The sequence below is a fragment of the Amblyomma maculatum genome, chromosome 1 (genome assembly GCF_055883805.1).
Source record: "Amblyomma maculatum isolate TAMU_Amacu chromosome 1, ASM5588380v1, whole genome shotgun sequence".
NCBI classification, from domain to species: Eukaryota; Metazoa; Arthropoda; class Arachnida; order Ixodida; family Ixodidae; genus Amblyomma; species Amblyomma maculatum.
In genome coordinates, this window is record NC_139344.1 from 297,791,700 (window position 1) to 297,811,007 (window position 19,308).

The following is a 19,308-nucleotide window of genomic DNA, read 5'->3' on the forward strand; positions in this document are numbered from 1 at the left end:
AGAGAGCGCGCGCTCTTTTTACGGCCTTCTCAATCGCCGCGGGAACAATGGGAACGTTTCTCCTTGAGTTACGTTTTCCGCCGCCGCTAGGGGCGCGACCTGCTCACTGTTCGCTCCGCGTCTGCTTCAGCGGCGGCGGGTGGCTTTTGCCTGGTTTCGCGCTGTCGCTCGCGAGTTTCGTGGTGAGTGCAGCCCTGAAATGAAAGAACACAGAAGGTAGATGCTGCAGCGGCATGTCGTCAACATACTACACACGTGAACGGATATAAAAAACACTGTCGTTCAGCAAACGTTCGACAAGCATGACATACATTGCGGCATGGTAGCTACTTTTGTCCATTTTAATCCGAATTTTCCCCAAACCTGTACAAGAATAGGAAAGAAGAAAAAAAAAAAAAAACAATGAGCAGTGATCACATCGAAGCTTCTTCAAGGCTAACATGACAGCAACTCGTCTGCAACAGCAAAACCGTCTTTCAGCGCTAGATGGGAAACCATCCATGTAGCACCGAAGATGAAAATAACTTCATAAAAATGTAATGTAAATTGCAAAATGCTTGCATGATATAAAGTATTAGTATAACAGTCAAAGTAAACGGTGTAGGGTTGAGTTTTAAACGTCATTACAATTCATATATTAGCCAATGTGTGGTATTATAAACATTATTTTAATTTTGCAAATAAACATTGCTTTAATAAAATTTTTACACGATATTAAGCTTATTATGAAAACAATCAAAAATGGTTTGATATTCATGACACCACCTGTGCTCGAAGTGGTAAAAAGAGGCCAATAAAGGATGAAGGTGATACTCGATGCAGTGACTTACAAATGAGTTCACCTGCTATATCGAAAGTATGCAAGAAACTCCTAAAGCGGTAAAGAAGGACACTCTCACTGAAGATTCATTTCAAGCCCTATATAGCGACCCACTGAGGCTCCCTTCGGGAAAGTAAAGTTAACGTGCGGAAGGGAACGACATTCTAGATGCGAGGGCCGTAACAGCTAGCGGCACATGACTACATTGTCAGGATGGACGTTTCATCTGAGAGCAAAATCAAGGCACTGAAGGAAGTGATGGCACTCCTACCATCCCATTTCCCACTGTCACATATTCCGGTTTACCTTACGTTGCTGGATATATCGTTTAGTTAATCAACTTTGGGTGTGACGCTTGCACTATTCTTCTTGAAACTAGCTAAAGAAGCAGCCCCATGTAGTACACTCTTCTACGAGGACAATATTCTAGTGGACTGCATTATCCGAAACCAGAGCTTGTTGCCCTATTGGACAAGCTTTTTTTTTTTTTCTTTTTTTTTTCCCGAAAAAGCTGCGGTGCACCTATTACGCACAAATGTTCTCGAAGTACTCAAGATCCTGATTGTCAGCATTTTAGAATTCAACACTGAGTTGCCCGAAAGGAATTGAAAACAGCTATGTTATTAGGTATGCTTCTTTGATATTTGAAAAATTTCTCAGAATTATTATTCTCAATTAATTATACCAGGAAAGTGACAGAGAAGACCGAGAGGCCAACTCCTTGTGTGCACAAGCCGTGCAGGAAGATTTTGAGACTGAATTTTCTAGACGCTGGTCGCATTTTGTTTAATTGATGAATATGTAGTGCAATGTTTAAATTTGAAGGACAATTTTTTATTTTTGCCACTCTTTTCGATTCTGCTTAACTGTTTATGCCCGTTTCCTTGATTGAAAGTAGTCGCAAGACTACATATACATCTTCGGTCTTTCAACCGACTGATATGTTTTGAACCAAGCTAGAACAGCCCACTCCACTAGAGAAGTGAATTTTTTACTATATGAGTAAATATTTGTTTTTTACTCTGAATCTGAGGCGCACCATCAATTTTTGCTGGTGGCTCTTAATTCTGATCTAAACGAAAACGGTAGCGGTTGACAGAATCTCCACCCAACAGTTCACCATGCACTCACCTCAGGTCGCGGTACAGCTGCGTTAAATATTCAAAGGCACATTGCATAGCCTGGTAAATTTATTTTTGTACAAAACTTAGGGGTAAAAAATGTTGAAGTGTACCCGAAGCTTCATTCGACCGTGCACGGCCGCACTGACGAAGGTGCGCGCATGAGCGGATTGTTGACTGTATTTTATTTCTCGTACACGATAAATGTTAGATGCTGATTACAGCCTTTGTATAAACCATAAGGGGCGAAATGTCAGGACCTGCCGGTTGCAACTGACGCGGGCGAAGCTAAAAGCGAGCACGTTTCCCTTGCGCGTGAACGGCTGTAGCGGAGTAGAAGCAGTGGGGCGGTGGCGACCCCACTGAGGAGCGGCGGGCCGTGGAAACAGACCCCACTGGAGAGGCCGTAAGAGAAGAGAAGCGCGCTCTCCCTCGAGACCGGCCGTGGCTGTGCGATGTTGGTGCACGTTAAAGAACTTCAGGTGGTAGAAAGGGACGTTAAACTCTACAAACCAAACCAAACCATCAAAACTGTATTATCCCCCCCCTCACTTGCACTGTGGCACATGTGCCAAAAGAATCAACTGAGTAGCCCAAGTGTGGAGTCCACGATGACGCACAAGGAGTGACACCGGACTCTGATGGCTCACAGTGTACTCTGATGGCGCAGATCCATGAGCACACACAGTTTTGGCTACAATCTTTAATCTTTAATGGTCCAGGTCTGTAGCCCACAGTATTCAATGTTCTATGCAGATGCATGAAACATGCTTCACTGCAGCAAAAACACTGTCAATAAATAATAACTTGTTCAAATCTGCCACTGTTCCCTGTGGAGGAAAAAAATCATGTCGGGTAGCCACAGAGGGAATGCAATGGACACAGTGACAATGAACTAGCCTAGCCACAGCCGAGAGACATGCTGCACAAAAATTCCTTCCATCCAGCAGTATTTGAACATTCAAACCAAAGGACAGCCTGTTGTTAAAGGCTAAGCTGCACAAAGCACTGCTACATGTGGACTTCTCTTCCTACATTAATAGCTGCACAAAAGCTTTGCCGGTGACTCATTAAGTGAGTGCACCAGGTACATAAATAAAAGGCCATTAAAAAAAGCATTCAGAAGATGAGGTGAAACAAAATTCAGTAGACTTGGTAATATCACTTTGTAATGTTGCAAGCACCAGCTGTGACAGACCAAGATGACTCAGGTACAGCGGGATTCCACTTATGGGTAGTGTTGCATGACCATTAAAAGGCCCCTGCAATACTTTTTTCCCATATGATTATTATTCCTCACGCAATGCAGTGCAAGGAGGAATTCTAGAAATTTGCGTACTCAGAAAAATCACAACACAAGCAAACGAAACAACCAGAACAAATGCCACTACAGATTAGTGCAGTGACTTCCTAATGTGGAGTATAAGCTTATAAGCTACGGCTGCTTTCCAAGAGCAGCCCGCACTCATGCTGAAGACATGCTTTAGAGAATGTCATTGCTATATCATGTATTCTATCTATTCTGTTCTAGTTTCTGTTTCGTCCTGTTTCAGTTTCTGTTCTGTGAATTGTGCCTGTACTTGTGTCTTCGTCTTTGACTGCATTGTCTTCATTGGTTACATGAGCTGAACTGTATGCATAGCCATCGCTTTAACAATAAACAGAGGTGGAAGCAGGCTCAAGCATTTTGGAGCAGCTTTGGAGCAACTAAATGAGTGTTTTGAAACTTTTGAATAATGTTTCGAGCATGTTTTTAGGTTCAAACGCATTTGATAATTGCAGTTTTCTCTTTTTGAAATAAAAATAAAAAGACAAACAGCCAGAGCATGTAAAGATATATATCTTTACATGCTTTGGCTGTTTGTCTCATCAGATATGAGTAGGAATTTGGAAAGGCATTGAACTTGCATAGAAGGGAATCAGATTGGACATTTTTTATTTAGAAAAGAGAAAACTGCAATTATCAAATGTGTTTGAACCTGTAAACGTGCTCGAAATATTATCTGAAAGCTCCAAAACACTCATTTAGTTGCACCTTAGCAGAACGCTTGCTGGTGAACTTGATAACTGAACACCTAGTCTGACCTAAAGCATTTGCCTATTTTGGCTTGATAGATTCAAATGTCGGCTCTACTTTTGATGCGTTCAAGCAGCGCCACAATGTGGAGTTCAGATTAATGGGCATGACATTTCCGCTCTTTATTTTGTGCATATCCATTTTGATTCTATGCCTTGAGCGATGCCGGGGCTCATTTTTAACATCTTTGCGACAGGTCCCGTATGGCTTTCCAACGCTCTTGAGAAGCATCCTAGTGATTGACACCTATGGTGTTTTAAAAAAAAAAACAGCACAAACGGGGACGACAGGAAGAAACAACAGGAACAAGCGCTGACGCACTGTCATCCCCGTTTGTTCGTGCTGTTTTTTTTGGATGATGTATCACACCAACTCGCCCGCTTAACTAACCTATGGTGTACCAACCTAGAATGCTTCAAGTATGGTTTTGTCTACCGTAGGCCTGACAAGCATGTCATTGACAAAGATGCCTGATGCTGAAGTACCTGCTTGTTTTCATATCAGAACCATTAGAATAACTCAAACAGTTTTTGCAGTCATACAAGTTTCTTAGCGGCTCATGCACAGTAGTTTGCGCTATCTCCTTCACTTGCTGCTTCTCTCTCCACCGGTGATTCAAAAGGCTAGGAGGAGGTGTTATGTCACATGTACAGTGCATTTTTTTCGCAATTAATTCCCTCTAATCCCCTGTGGCTCATACTAATTTACTTGCGAACAAATACTTATTATGCTCCATGCTTAGTTTCCTTACAAAAATTTTATTTATATTAGGCCCAGTGCAAGATGCATTCTCTCTTTTCTCCCGGTGCTATGACACTGTTCCCAAGTTCTGCTAAATTTGATGGCAGAACATCGAGGCACCCAGTTTGGAGCAGTTCTGGAGGAATATTGCATTTTGAAGCAGCACTTCCACCCCTGATAAAGGGCTCTTTCGACATGGACTCCAGTCTCTCTTTCTTAACGGCCACCTCAGCCAACGCAACATTAATCACCGTGACGTTCATCAAGCTGGTCAGGTTTTATTTCCAGCTTTCCCTGATCATGGAGCCATTTATTTTTATGTTGCCTGCCAGTGCCCATGAGGATTTCAAGTGAATAGCTAGGTGGTGCAAAGCCCAGCCTGGAAGTTTCATGTAAGTAGGCTCCTAATACACAAGTGGCCAGCAAAGGCAATCACAATAAAGAATTGATGACAAGGTGGATTTTTCAACAGTAGTCTCCTCTGCAAGCAGACGCCAAGTCCTGAGAGTCGAATGAGAATGTACAAGTAACTACTATGTGTTACGTTCTGGTTTTTGGTCAGCCGTTTTTTAATATCTAAATTTTTCAATAAGATTTCATGAGTGCAGTCTGTGACCACATTTCAATGGAGACGAAAGTGCCTGTTAACTGCATTATACCACCGTAAGCATGCTTAAAGGGGGAGAGTGACGTTCGTCAGGCCGCTAATTGCAGTCGACCGCTAGGTTCTTTGCACCGTGCCGATGTCAGTTCAAAAATAACTACAAAAATCGGCGCACGGAAACGAGAGTTATACGGTTTATAAAATTCTAAGTACAAGAAAAAAAAAGAACATCGCGTCTAGCTGGTGTGAGAGGGAGCCCTTCTCCCATTTCACTCGCCCAGCGCCCGACTTGGGCAGAACTTATGAGAAACGCAGCTTTCTGCTGACATGTCGGAAACTATCCATTATGGTTGCCTGTCCAACTCAACCTGTAGCCGCACTTTTTGGCAGCTTTGTTACCATGGTAACAGCAACCACGTGTGTTGCATGACTGCTGAGAAGTCGGGTCTCGCATTCCAGCCCTTGTTTACATTGACGATTTCCGGAACGCCGTTTTGGCGTTCCTTCGGCGTTTATCGCTGTTGCTGCCGTGGATCACTAGAGCGCTACCTGTGTGAAAGTTCGAGAACGAGAATGCGAAGGTGGAGACGGAGGAGTGGCATACAGGAGCTAAGGCGAAGCCTATCACGTATATGTACAGGGCCAGCAAGGAGGTCATCTGCCGGAAACGACTATATGACAACTCCCTGGGCAGTGGGCTGCTGATGGAGGCCCACTGTGGAGTGCTGCTAACTCGGCTGTAGCGAGCGATCTCGACACAACTTGCGCCATCTGTGGAGCATCGGCAGAAACCATCAGCCCCGTCATTTTCGACTGTCCAGCAATTTTGCCGACCTCCGAGATCCGAACGTTGTCAGCTGCCTTGGGGTTTGAGGAGCCCGTGAGAGTGAAGCTATCTTTACAAGTACTTCAAGAACATACGCGGAACTAAAACACCTTTTATTTATTTTCTGCACAGTAAATTGAAGAACACTCGATTGTAAAATCTAATGTGCGTGCTTGACCAATCAGTGAAGCAGTGCTCGAGTGGCCCAAGCGAAAAGGAAACGTCATATTCATTAACGAACTTCGCCATCGTGTGTCGCTCATATCGGTGCCAAAACACTGATTATAAAACCGGATTAAAATATTACGCGCTACGATTTCGCTGTTATGACTGGGCTTTGGGGCATCGGGAAGGTGTAAAGAACCTAGAGGTCAGCTGGAATTTAGCGATCTGGCAAATGTCCCAGCGCCCCTTTAACCCAAACGCTCAGCAGCACGGCCTGGAGCACCACGAAGCGTTGGCCGCTGCAGCGCAGTTTGATTTTGATGGTTGCGGTCACACATGCATGCCCAGACAACATGCTGCATCTTCTCGTCAACCTGTCATGGCGTGCGCCTTTTGGCTGCCACATTGCCGCTTGAAAGAAAGAGTGGGAAAGGCAAAGCAATCGCCATGGTGTACGTCTTGAACTTTGAGGCTGAATTTGAAATATGCGTGCACACCATGTCGGGCTTACGGTGTGCAAAATGTGGCACCAAGGGCCCACTCCGAGGGAAAAAGACAATTCATTGTGCTCCATCCACTGTCAGCTGCCACAAACATGCGTTGTCTCTAGGCCACGCAGCCGAGTGTTCAGGTTAAGCATGCTGACGGTGGTACATGTGACTCTCCAAGTAGCCTAATCCGCTCCTCCTCACTGAGTGTGCAATTGGAACAGCTACCTATCAAGCAATCGCAAGAGGCAAGTTGCAGCACAAAATAGAGCCTTCTTTCAGACAACAGCCCAAGCCAGTGGTAATAGATGTGCCTATTACTAAAGACAGCTCGTCAGCACAAACTCCAGTCCAATCCACAGAAAATGCTATTTAATGTATTGTACACTGTAGCCGGGTGTACTGTGACCGATTCAATTCAGTGGGTAGTTAACCTCTTCATGGAAGTGGCCACCCAGGCTTGTCACAACCTGGCCGTTATTTCTGTTTCCAGACTGTCGTGTACTGTAAAAAACCTGCGCATAATACGAGGTTTATTTACCCTGTTTTATTATGTCAGATTTCCAATTCGCATTAATTCGAACAAATTTCAGCCTCGTTACTAATCAGCGCTATCAGGCTTCCAGCAAAAGGAGGCACTATTCATTTCGATGGTTTCATCATGCGATGTGCCTATGACGTGACTGGAAACATGCCAAGCACACCTCGCATGGGTCAGACATGCTGGCCGTGCCCTATAGCTAAATTGAGAACGCTTGACCAGTATTCCCAAGGAGCACATCGGTCACACTTCCGAGAAATGCGAAGCACCAAATGCGTTGTACCGAAAAAGGTCTCTAGCAAGGGACTCTTGGCAGGCAAAAGCTTTGAATCTGAGTAACACTTCCTGGGCGTCTGCACACAGTGCTAGTAGTAAAAAAAAGGCACAGTGCACACTGCCGTCCCGCATCCCTACTAGCTTTAGAATGGCAACTGTGAGTTACTCTTCTCCTCACGATGCGTGAAATTCCCCGGTCAGCGCATGAAGGTTCGTGGCACTATTTGGTGCCTGGTGCAGGGTTGCAAAAGCGCATACAATATGCGGTTCAACTCCAAAATGTGATGCAAATAAATACTTGTGATTGTCTTTATACTTTTGCAATCCAGAAATTACACCTCGTATTATATGCGGGTTCATATTATACACAACTTTTTACAGTATTTCCTGGCACTCTGTGCCCAGTTTGCAACGAGTAGGGCCTGTCCAATACAAATTTTAATTGAGAGGACAAGTGCTGGCATAGGCATTAAAAACAACATTGGTTGAAATTTCAATAAAAATAATGCCAGTTAGGGAGTTGTCTCTCATTCTGTGCCAACAAAGAACTCCATGAAAAAATTCTATTTCTCAAAAGACAAATAAATAACTAGGCAGTGAGCAACTTGATTATTTTCTCAGCCAGCAATGTTGCCATTTCATCCAGGCTTTTCATCTGGTTGAAATGACATTTTGTATCATATAGACAAGAAATTACAAAATGTGGAACCAAGAAAAGAATCACTTGCAACCAGTATGCCCAAGCAAACACTGCAGCCAATGAAATTTACCATCTGAATGCCACCACGATCTCTCACCACACTGTGTGTCTGCTTTGGAATCTGGCTTTTCCAGAGCACATCTTGGCATGTCACTCGCTGTGTGCCTCCGCAATGATACGAACACTGTTATAGCCAAGCTGCAACGTGACAATAAATAAGTGAAGAGGCATTATGCCATCTACCTTTTCTCGGCAATCTCAACAGCTTTGTTCACTTTCAAACATGTCTTGGAATGTCCGATGAGCATTGGAAAACAACTGAACAAAAACAAAATACAGGACTGTACATGGTGTCTACCAGACGGTCGTCTCTGTGTGGCCCGTCTCGCTGTTCACATGCGACTGGCTGGGCGAGCTGTATGTGTCGCTGATGGTTGGCAACGGGTTCTGCACAGGCAAAAGCCAATGGTTAGCATCCTGGAAATGCATGCAAAATGGCAGGCCAAAGTATTTTCTTGTGTGCCTAATTGGGCACAGTTAAAACTCAATGTGACCAACTTGAATGCAACCAAGTCTCCACAGATCACCTGCATAAACCAATTATGACGTGTCTTTAGTTGGCTTTCGGAGAGAGTAAAAACCTAGTATCTGTTGGTGGACACAATGAACAGTTTACCATCGCAAACTTGGCTAGTGGGAAGCGAAATCACAATATTGACATAATTGCATCACGCGCATGCATAAAAGTAGGTGCCGCAGATAATGGTGTGCTCAAAGGGAGATTATCAAAGCAACTGACATCTTGCTTATCATTCGCACGCGTATATGCTCGCGCTGGCGATCTTGCCCTGCTAGAGGACTCTTCTTGCAGTCTGCCCCTGGCTCTTGTTTCCCCAATTCCCTCCCACGAGGAACATGATGTTGGTCGGTGATCAAGAATTCACACTTCAGAAGGCAAAACTCTATATATGGGCACACTGTCTCCTTTCCCCAAGAGGTTCAACAAATGTTTTGAAAAACTGATTTGCTATAAAGAGACAAATTTTCATGTTAAAAAATTTAAGTTTTACAACGTAAGCTGCAAATTCTGCCGACTTTGTTTTCAAAGCTTTAACTGTATTAGTGCTTACACAAGAAAGACATATCAAACATGTACCGGTGCAGACAAAAGTAAACGAAGCACACTTTTTCCTTTTGCCATTTTTCACGCACCGGCGGTCATGGTGCGAACAGATAGTAGACACGAGTGCCCTTTCACATGGAGAAATATTGTTTTCTTAACAGAAGACGTGATTTTAATTTGAACGGAAAAGCGTGCTCCGTTTACTTATGTCCGAACCTGTACATATTTCCTCCATGACCCACAGATGCACATATACCGTGACAAAAGCATACTGTTGACTGCTTCAGCACATAAAAATTCAGCACATAAAAAAAACGAAAGAAAAAGTTTCCCTCTGAAGCTACTCTGGCGGTTATGACAACCTATTTGAGCATCCAACTATAATATAGTCAGTCTGTAGCTGAGGAATATGTCCACACAGTACTAAAATAATGCGCTAGGTCTTCAGAGTCCACTATGCTCGCACCTGCACCCCTATATGGGCCTTATGCAAAACTTGTATTTGAAGAATGTTTTGCAGTTAGCCGCTCTGTATCAACCTCGTATCACATGGATGCGAGCGTAGGTTATGAGTGACAGAACGGCAACAATTTAAGTTATTAAAGAAAAATTACAGTCCTTTACTGCTTCTATGCCCTGTGTCTGCTAGAACAGGTAAGATCAACAGGCGAATAAGGCAGCCAACCAAGTAGAAAAAAATGTCTCCTAATAGTCACCCGCATTCTTTTAAAATGGGGTGAAACTGCATTTGAGTTCTAGTTAACAAACACATGTAACACCGTAAAAACCCACGCATAATATCAACCCACTATATCATACAAGGTGGAAGTTTTCATTTACTTAAAATGCGAGCGAGGAAAGATGGAGCATTTATTTGGACTACATTTTGTGTAGTGCCTTTGCTCCCCTTCTTCATAAAACCAGGAGAATACCATGAGGAGCAGCTCACATTCGCCCCAGAAATCAGCTTGGACTAAGGTCATTATTCGAGGTTTTCAGGATTGCTAGAGATATTGTTCTGCTCTTCTTTAATACCTTGTCGAAAGTGCGACATGTTCCTTGGGCAGTAGGGCAAGAGAAGATCCTTTCGCCACCCCTAAATCATGACCTTCTTCCATAGTCGTGGGGGCCAAACCATTGAAACAATGCCTTGTCTCACTGCAAGCTTGATGATGATGATAGCACTAATTAATAATGAGTCCGGAACTGTGAATTTTGACCGACATTAGTTGGTAGCGCTGATTAATAATGAGGCCAGAATTGCAAATTTGGGCTGACATTTGCATACCTGCCAGGTTCACAGAAAAGGCATTAGGGAGATCTCATCGGACCGGAGAGGGGGAGGGGAATGAAGGAGTTACTAGGCATTTATACTGAATGAGTTGCTTTTATTTCATTCAAAAGAGCGGGAATTGGGTGGTTTTTGTTTGAAAACCACTGACGTGCCACATCACTGCTCACTGTTGGGGAATCTTCGATGTGGCAGATGCTGCCCTTTTCAGATATTCCTTTGAGTACTGCCGAGAGTAACAGTGTTCGCCCCTGCGACATTTAGCCAAAAGTATGTGACCGAGGGTTGTGTCGGACATGGATGATCTGAACTGGGTGCGATTTTTTTTTACAATACTGAACTGCCTCTCCCATTCAGCATTGCTGTGTGGTATAAGAGGATTCCAAGCATTACTGCTGAGATATGGCTAAATTTCTTTTGCCCATCTGAGCCTTTTAGCTGGGAGATGGCGCTCCACTGCCTGTCAGCACGTTCCTCTTGCAGCACATTTTGGGGAATGTCAAACGCCTCAAGTTTGACAAATTCCATTTCCAGAAAATTCAAAGCTTGGTCTTTCGACTCTTGCTGCTTTAGTGGCAGTAAGACCGGAAACCGTTCCACAAAGAAAAGCACATTCTGAAAGGACATAGTGTCGATGGATTTCAAATCTGCGACTCTAGAATTACTGCATTGTCAGCCAAAGGGAATTTGAGGCGAATATAATCGCAGGCAGCGATCATGTACTTCCGAACAGCTTTATAAAATTGTTCTTGCTCACTTGGCTTGAGTTTCTGAACAATGCGCGTTTGGCTTCCAGTCCCACCACAATGTCTTCATCATCCTTTTGTCCATCTTTGTCATGGTAATCAACTGTAAGTAGGTCCTTGTGTTCCTTTAGAAGGCGTGGCTAGACAAACCTTGAAAGGAGGTCTTCAAGAAGCCCCAAAAGTAAAGATTGCAATGCGTGTATTTGAGGAGCTTGAGACTGCAGCCGACAGTTCAATGCCTCAAAGACAGGAATGGTGTTATTCAAAAAAAGACAGCACGCTTTGTTGAGGTACGAGCTCAAAAACTGAAACAGCCTCTCTTCACGTGTTATGCATGGTGGCCTACTCTGGTCCACTATATCAGTGGACCAGTGGACTGCCATTGGTGCAGCACCTGCTGCCTTCTTTCTCTTCAATTTGCACGGCATGTGTTCCAGTTCTGTACTTTGCGCCGACACCACTGGAGCCTTTGGAATTTGGTAGTATGACAGAAATTGCGCACTTGCAGCTTCTTTTTTCACCTCATGAAGAAAAAAAACTCAGCAGAGGTCCCAATTGATTCATTAACCTTTCCAGGCATTTCCCAAGTGACAGCCATCAAGCTGGCGCGTGCTTCAGAATTTTTCATTACTCAACGTTAAGCATTTCTTGGAAATGCTTAAGGGCAGCTTTCCTTTTTGCACTTTTTTTCAAATAAAAAAAATATCTACGAGGACTTCGTCCACCTTCGCTGGGAGATAACACGACGCTTTTTCTGCTGCAATGTTGATTAAATGGCATGGACAGCCAATTATAATAACGTTTTCATGGGCTTCAGTCAGCGCTGCCGCAATGCCATTTTTCTTTCCCAGCATGATGTTGGCGTTGTCAGAGCCAAAAGCTATGCAGTTAGACAATGGTATGTCCAAGGAAATCAGAGTATCTATCAGCAATCTGGCGATATTGCGCCCAGTTGACTGGCCCTCTAGGGTGCTCAGCGCAAGAAGTTTGCTACTGATCAAGCCCAATTCTTCAACAAAATACGTAACCACGATCGGGTACAGCTGCGCTTGGCTGTCGTTACTGCCATCTACGGCAACTGAAAACACTTTTTCAGGGCACTCACCGTGCTTTCTTGTGCGTGACGCGTCATTTCACCGACAATAGCTGTTGTCTTGGTTCTAGAACATGCGTAGCGCTTCGCAACGTCAGACTTTGGGAACATTTTGCGCAACAGAGGTTCCACGTGCTCAGCGGGACGTTATGCTCCAACAAGAAATCGGTAAACAAGCACTCCGCACGAATGACATCGCTGTCGTCTTGTGCATCGATGAAATCTTGGAGACACTGTTGCTTGTCTTGGCACTGAAGGTTGCTTGAGTGCTTCTTTGACGAAATGTGTGTAGCCAAGTCCGTTCTGCCGCCGTGCGAGATGCTGATATCAAAATTGCAAACTGCGCAAAACGCATGAAGCTCGCCTTTTCGGGATGGCACAATACATCCAAACTCAGCAGTATACTGCCTTAGGAAGACCTGAAGATATTTCTTGCGCTCTTTGCTTAGCGCCATGGTCGAACATTACGTTAACACGGCACTAAACAACACACAACACACGCTTCTTGGAAACTGCACTAGACCATGCAACTGAGCTGCCGAAGGTAACAAAGAACACAAGAAAACACGGAAGTTGTCCAAGCAAAAACCGGTGTTAGTGTAGAAACATTATAGGCAGAAATTAAGGCACTGGAACTTTAGACAAAACCCGACCTTAGCGCCACGCCTGAATCGCCCCAAGCGGTGGCAGCGCTACAGTCTCAAACAGCAAAGTGAAAGTAGTTCTGGCAGTTTTAACTACTGCGCTTGGCCGACTATGCTTTTTAGACCTTTCACTGATCATGGTGTCAACCGGTGTCAAGCGGTAGATAGCCTTGGAGCTATGTGGCCAGACTAGAAAAAGGATTTGGTTGAACGTTGGAGCATTTCCGTGAGATTTCTGTTTTGGTCGTACAATCATACAAAAGCATCAAGATTCGCAAGTCTCCCGGATAATTCGGGAGACCTGGCAGGCATGCATTTGCTCGGCATATGAGGAGGAAGCCTGACATCACAAAATGGAAGAACAACCTCATATTATACGTGGGTTTTTAAGGTAGACCAAAAAAAACATTTTGCCAGAAGACGAGATGCTTTGGCAGTACTAGTGCTCCATGAATGGATAAACGCCAGCAGAGAGCCTACCCGCTTGAGACGCAGCGGCGGACGGCGTGGGGTGCGGCCGCAGTCGTCTGGGTTGGATAGGCTAGACAGCAGCTCAGCGGGAGGGCAGCTGGAGCACTCACTCGTGTTGCCCTCCTCTTCAGAAAGGTTGCCCTCCGAGCTGAGGGTCGAGATGGACTGACCACTCACTGCCTGCCGCATTTTCGACAGCTGCCTGCACAAGGTTTTCCAACACAAAGCATTCAAAGGCAATTGCTCTTCCTTTCTCCCTGGCCTTGCTCTTCCCTACATTTAGCTGTGCCTTCCTGTAAAAGCCAAAAACCAAGCAAAGCCTAACAAGCTTGTTGGCTGATTTACGCTTTCCACTTAAGCCATGAGAAATGCTATTTGCCGTGAGGTCAACCCAGAGGTGGCGCCACCGTCGCTCTAATAGAGGGGATCGGCAGCCAGCGGCGTATGTCTGCTTCAGAGTTTACGCCGATTTTGCTGGCAATGAAAATGTGTCTTATGCAATGCATTAGCGATTTACTGTTTAGAGTACTCCAATATTACAGAAAAAAATTTATGGATTTCGCCAATGCAGCAAAAAAAACAAACAAAAAAAATGCGTGGATTTTAGGAAAACAAGGCACGCAATCACCCGTCTTTTAGATTTACTGGCATCGCTTTGCACGCTTTTTGCGCTGTACGGTGCTCACAGGCCTGAAACTTGGGCCTGAACATGACATATCACATCGCCTTTTCAACAGCGTGCGCGTGAGACAGGCAAATTTAGTGTCAAGCACACCGAGATCAAGGCTCGTGCTCTGACCTGCTGTACTCTAGATTAAATCGATGCAGCCTGGTTCATTATATCGTACTTGACACGAGGATTAAGCAGGTGAAATGCAGCACTGACAGCGTACTGTCCGGCGGGTTGCCGTAGACTAAGTGGACATCAACTCTAGCTAGACAACCAGGCATTAGTATTCCCCCAAAATGAGATTACGCCGACACTGTACAGAAAACCTCACCGCACAGGAAAGTTGAGTGCTCACGCATAGAGCGGTAAGTGGACAGAGTTTGCTAAGCTCACAACAAGGCAGATGCTTCTTGCAGAATATAATCTGGTGTTGCACTGTGAAATGACTAAATGATTTGCTGAAACTGAAGGAAGTTTGAGGAATTTCTGATGTGTGTGATTTTTATAAATGGTAAATTAGTAGTGTAATTTTTTTTTTTTTTCAATGACTAAATTTTACTATGTGACAGATTTTTGACATACTTGACAAAATTTAAGACCATCAGTGATTAATTTTCAGTAAAGTTAAAGTGCAAGCTACAAATCAGTAGCTGCGAAGACATCGTAAAAACTGCGGTCGCTGTCATGTTCTGGCAACACATTTTGAAGGATGATTTCTTTATCAGTGTAATTATTGTTGAGCAGTGACTTGGGGCGATTCTGTCGTTTACTTCCAAAACAGGTGCCGGATATAAAACTATCCTGAAAGAAATGGAGTTCATTTTATCATGAGACTACAAATATGTATTTATTCCCGAACTAAACACCGATGGTTAAGCTCGTATGAAGCTATTTTACTCCCCTCGTCAGAAACAGCCAGTTTGCTCGAAAGACAGCACAGACGAAAAGGGGTTTTAATGATTTTAATGGGCTACCAGTGTACATTATCTGTGTGTATTATGTAATATTTAGTGTAACAGGTGGATTTGTTTCTCCAACGTTGGAGCATTTCTCTAAAGCGAAATGTGCTCATTACCACTGCTACAGATGCGCAGAACCCTTCAACAGAAAAAAAAGAAATTAAATGCATATATGGGTTTAACGTGCGACATCGGCTATATGACGGATGATGTAGGGGCGGGCCATGGTTTTTTTGGTGGGTTGACCACGTGGGATTGTTTAACGTGCAGTGAAATTCCACAGCCGAGGAGCGCCTTTCGAAACGGCCAGGATCGAATCCCCCGTTCTCGAAATCAGCAGTCGAGCGCCCCACCACTGAGACACCGTGACAGAGGCTTAACAGCAAAAAGAAAAAATAAATGAAGTACTCAGACAACTCTATTGTGGATACCGGCACAGAGTGGCTTGTTCAAACTGGATTTTGCTATGCAGCAGACTGCGGTCACATGTTTCAGCAGTTGCAGTATTCCAAACAGAAACGGAAATACTATACGATTTTTGAGCGTTTGCATTAAGTTGTATTGGCAGCAGCAACCTGTTTTGCTTTGACACGGTGCCTAACGACAACAGCGCTCCGTTTGAGACACCGCTTGTCAAAGAATCTCAAGCGCCGAAGACCGCGACTGATGATGTCCTTTCCAGCATGACATACTCAATATGGACACGTATTTTTTTTTTTTTTTAGTGGAGCGTGGGGTAAAAGCCTGTTCATATTTCTTGTGTAAGAGGCAGATAAGTAAGCAAAAGCACACAGGAACTGCGAAACAAACAAAAAGCACTCTTGCACATGCGCACGTAAATCCCTGCGGGCTGGCACACGACGCGAACGTGCATCCACACTGGGTAGGGTTCGCCACTATGACGCTAGGTGGCGACTCTGCTCGATCCCGAGGCCAATACTGGAGGCCTCTGGAAATTTCCATCACATGGGGTTCTTTGCACTCACATCGCACACTTTGCTTTTCGCTTCCATTGAAGAGGGATTCGATCCTTGGGCACAATATTCGAGTGCCCTAATCACTGCACCACCATGGCAGGGTAAAGTATAACAAGTGTTAGGAAATTTCGACTCGTCTAGAAAGACCTGTACAAAAGTCGCTGATCAATTTCTCAGATTAGCATTCAATTATGGCACTTGTGACAACTACAGTATCTCTTGCTGGGCTAGTTGGTGTGACATTGCGTTAAACCAAAGGAAATACAGCGCTAAGTTTTAGACGAACCACACAGAAAGAACCACACAGCGCCTGTCCCGTCCGTCTTTCTGTGTGGTTCGTCTAAAACTTAACGCTGTATTTCCTTTGGTTTAACGCAATGTGACAACTACAGCAGACACCTTTTAAGACAAACATGAAGGGACAAGAAAATATGTTGGTTTTAACAACAAGTTTAACAAGTCTGTTTTAACAAAAGCCTCCCTGAAAATATGTGAGCAGGCTAGGAGTGCCTAAACTTATCTTACATGAAAACAACCAATAAAATAGAATAATTGAACTATGCATGAAGTGAGCTGAAAAATGAGAGCATTATTCTACTTGAAAACAGCACTGGTCTAGTTTTCTTCACAGTCTTACTCACCACAGCAGCTGGGTGCCCAGCAGAGTTGATCACCATTAGGTGGCCATGCATTTAAACATCTTGTTCCTAGCTTGCTAGTGCCAAAGAGAACTAGTGGAAAGGCAGTGAGGTTAATCTTAAAGGGGTTCAGACAATTTTTTTGGTTGGCTCATTCTTTGTTTGAAACCTGTCATATTGTTATGATTTCATTCTTTGTTTGAAACATGTCATATTGTTATGATTTCACTATTCAGACTGAGCAATTTCAGTTTCTCAGTGCCGGGATGTGCTGGGAAGAGCAGCAAACTTGGTTACGTGGGTCCCAAAAAGTCATGATGCCTGTTGTGACGTCTGCTCAAGTACACCCAGTGTGTGTGGCAGTTTGCCAAGGTTGGCACAATCACATGCTGAGAAAGCGAGGGCGGCATCGTGTTCTCAAAGGAGTGGTTCGCTTATTTAGCTTGGTCACACAATGCAAGGCTGATTCTTGGTGGATAGGTGGCCCACAGCCCTGAGAGCCCCTTTTCACATTTCAATGCCGTAATTCCACTTTCACCCTCAGCTGCGCCGCCACAATCGTCCTGTGGCTGTCATTATTTGCTGCTTGCTTTCTTCTGCTGCTTTTTTCAAACTGCCCACGTATTTGCTAAATGAATGCTTCATAAAAATACCACAAGATTCAGCAATTACACGCCTAAGTGTGATTCCCACAGAATGCACCATGATAGATCAACCTGCACCTCAGTTCTGCTTATGTTTACAGCTATGTGTACGCAGCTAGCAACTTCACGTGGGATGATGTGCTCTGAAATGCTGCTTAGTTGTTTACACAGTGCTATAACTCTGCAAGAAGCACGCTAATGAATGCTTCACAGCTTTGTAGTACATGCATTTATCACCCAGTGTATCTGTTTCCTCTGATTTCACTAGCACTATACTCGAATTTAAACTGCTTTTCTAGATGCTCGGAGCCCATTTTTAGTAGTCAAAGCTGTTTAAGGTGCCCTCAAAATACCGATCAATGAGTCGACAACTGCTACTGGGTGTGGGCAGCATTCATCAGCAAACTAGGTCACGTCGTCCGACAGTGGCGCTTTCTGCTCATTCTGTGCGATTCCTAGGATGTAAAGAATTGATTATTTCAGATCACTGCTGTTGAAACTAAACTCGATGTTCACCTTCATTCACTAAAACTTCCTAACTATCCTTCCCAATCACCGACATTGCACACATGAACCCTGTGGACTCTCTATAGGTCTACTCAATACAAATTTGATCGGTGTTTGCGATGAGTGTAGATACTCATGTAGTTTTGTTTCACTTCTTTGTAATTCAAATAAACTACAGAAAGAAGCTAGTCAGGTCGTAGTATCGTCGGCGAGAAGGTTTCGCACAGGTGCCGATGTCGGTGCAAATGGCGATGCCTGCCAATGAGCCCACCGAGTCGCCGACCACCGATGCAGTGGCTAGCCGATGCCGTGCGTCATGGCGTTGTTCATGGTACGTCACGCCACTGTGCTTTAACGTCACTAGTATTCACTGATATCGTTCTTAGCTTCATACGTCATTAATTATCATGCTAGCAATTAGTCTCGATCATGAGAGAGAAAGCATTTAAGGACTTTTTAGAGCAGAATTGGAATAAATTTTAAGCATTTTTTTCTGTCCAATACTTGGCCATAGGTGACCTTATATATACAGAGGAAACCATAACATGCTTTTATAGAGCCTCATAATTTGGTGTCCCAACCCCTTTATGACTGAATTTTCTCATAACAAAGGTGAGCGATGATGGAAATCTGGACATTCATCTTTCAAAGAGCTGCACTGGTGCACTCTGCAGGCAGCTGATTGCGCATCATGTCAATGGAAGGTGATGACACAGCTTTATGACATCATTTGCCTGCCTAATGTGTGCTTAAATTTTAACTGAATTCCATCATGCCAGTTATGTTCACACAGCAGTACTTATAGAAGCTTGCAGGTCATCAGGAGGTTAAGAAAAATGGCAGACAACAAGAGGTATACCGGAGAAGTGCTGTACCAGGCATTACAAATAAAAGCCCAATCAGACACCATGAAATATCACTCCATTAGAAAAGCAGTATCATACCGTATAAACGTGCGCAAGGGCTGCATTTTTTTTTTCAGATTTGAGGGTCAATTTTCTGGGGTGCGGCTCATGCACATGACATACGAAAAAAATTTATTTTCAAGTAAAAGCAAGCCAATCAGTGAATGTGCGGCGTTTATTTACCATTCAATCGTCACTCGCGGAGTCTTCCGACTCCAAACTGGTGCTGTGCTCTGGTGCACGTTCACCCCACAAGTTGTTGTCTTCAGTCCTGTCTGAAC

The 19,308-nt window shown here is 44.1% G+C and overlaps 1 protein-coding gene across 4 annotated transcripts in view; it reads right to left on the reverse strand.

Moving 5' to 3' along the window:
* Positions 1-364: 364 nt before the first annotated feature.
* Positions 365-19,308, reverse strand: part of LOC146206862 (mitogen-activated protein kinase kinase kinase 13-like) — a 135,250-nt gene continuing 116,306 nt past the window's right edge. For 2 of the 4 annotated variants that reach the window (XR_014704551.1, XM_084591638.1), the window contains 2 exons: positions 13,737-13,929; positions 366-8,806 (listed from right to left, as the gene is read on the reverse strand). Coding sequence is in view for 3 of the 4 variants with exons in the window: in XM_084591638.1 (XP_084447764.1) it covers positions 8,714-8,806; positions 13,737-13,929 (286 nt within the window). In the remaining variant the exon portion in view is untranslated. Of the gene's footprint in view, positions 8,807-13,736; positions 13,930-19,308 lie in introns of all 4 variants that reach the window. The other 2 variants (XM_084591637.1, XM_084591639.1) reach the window with 2 other exon arrangements.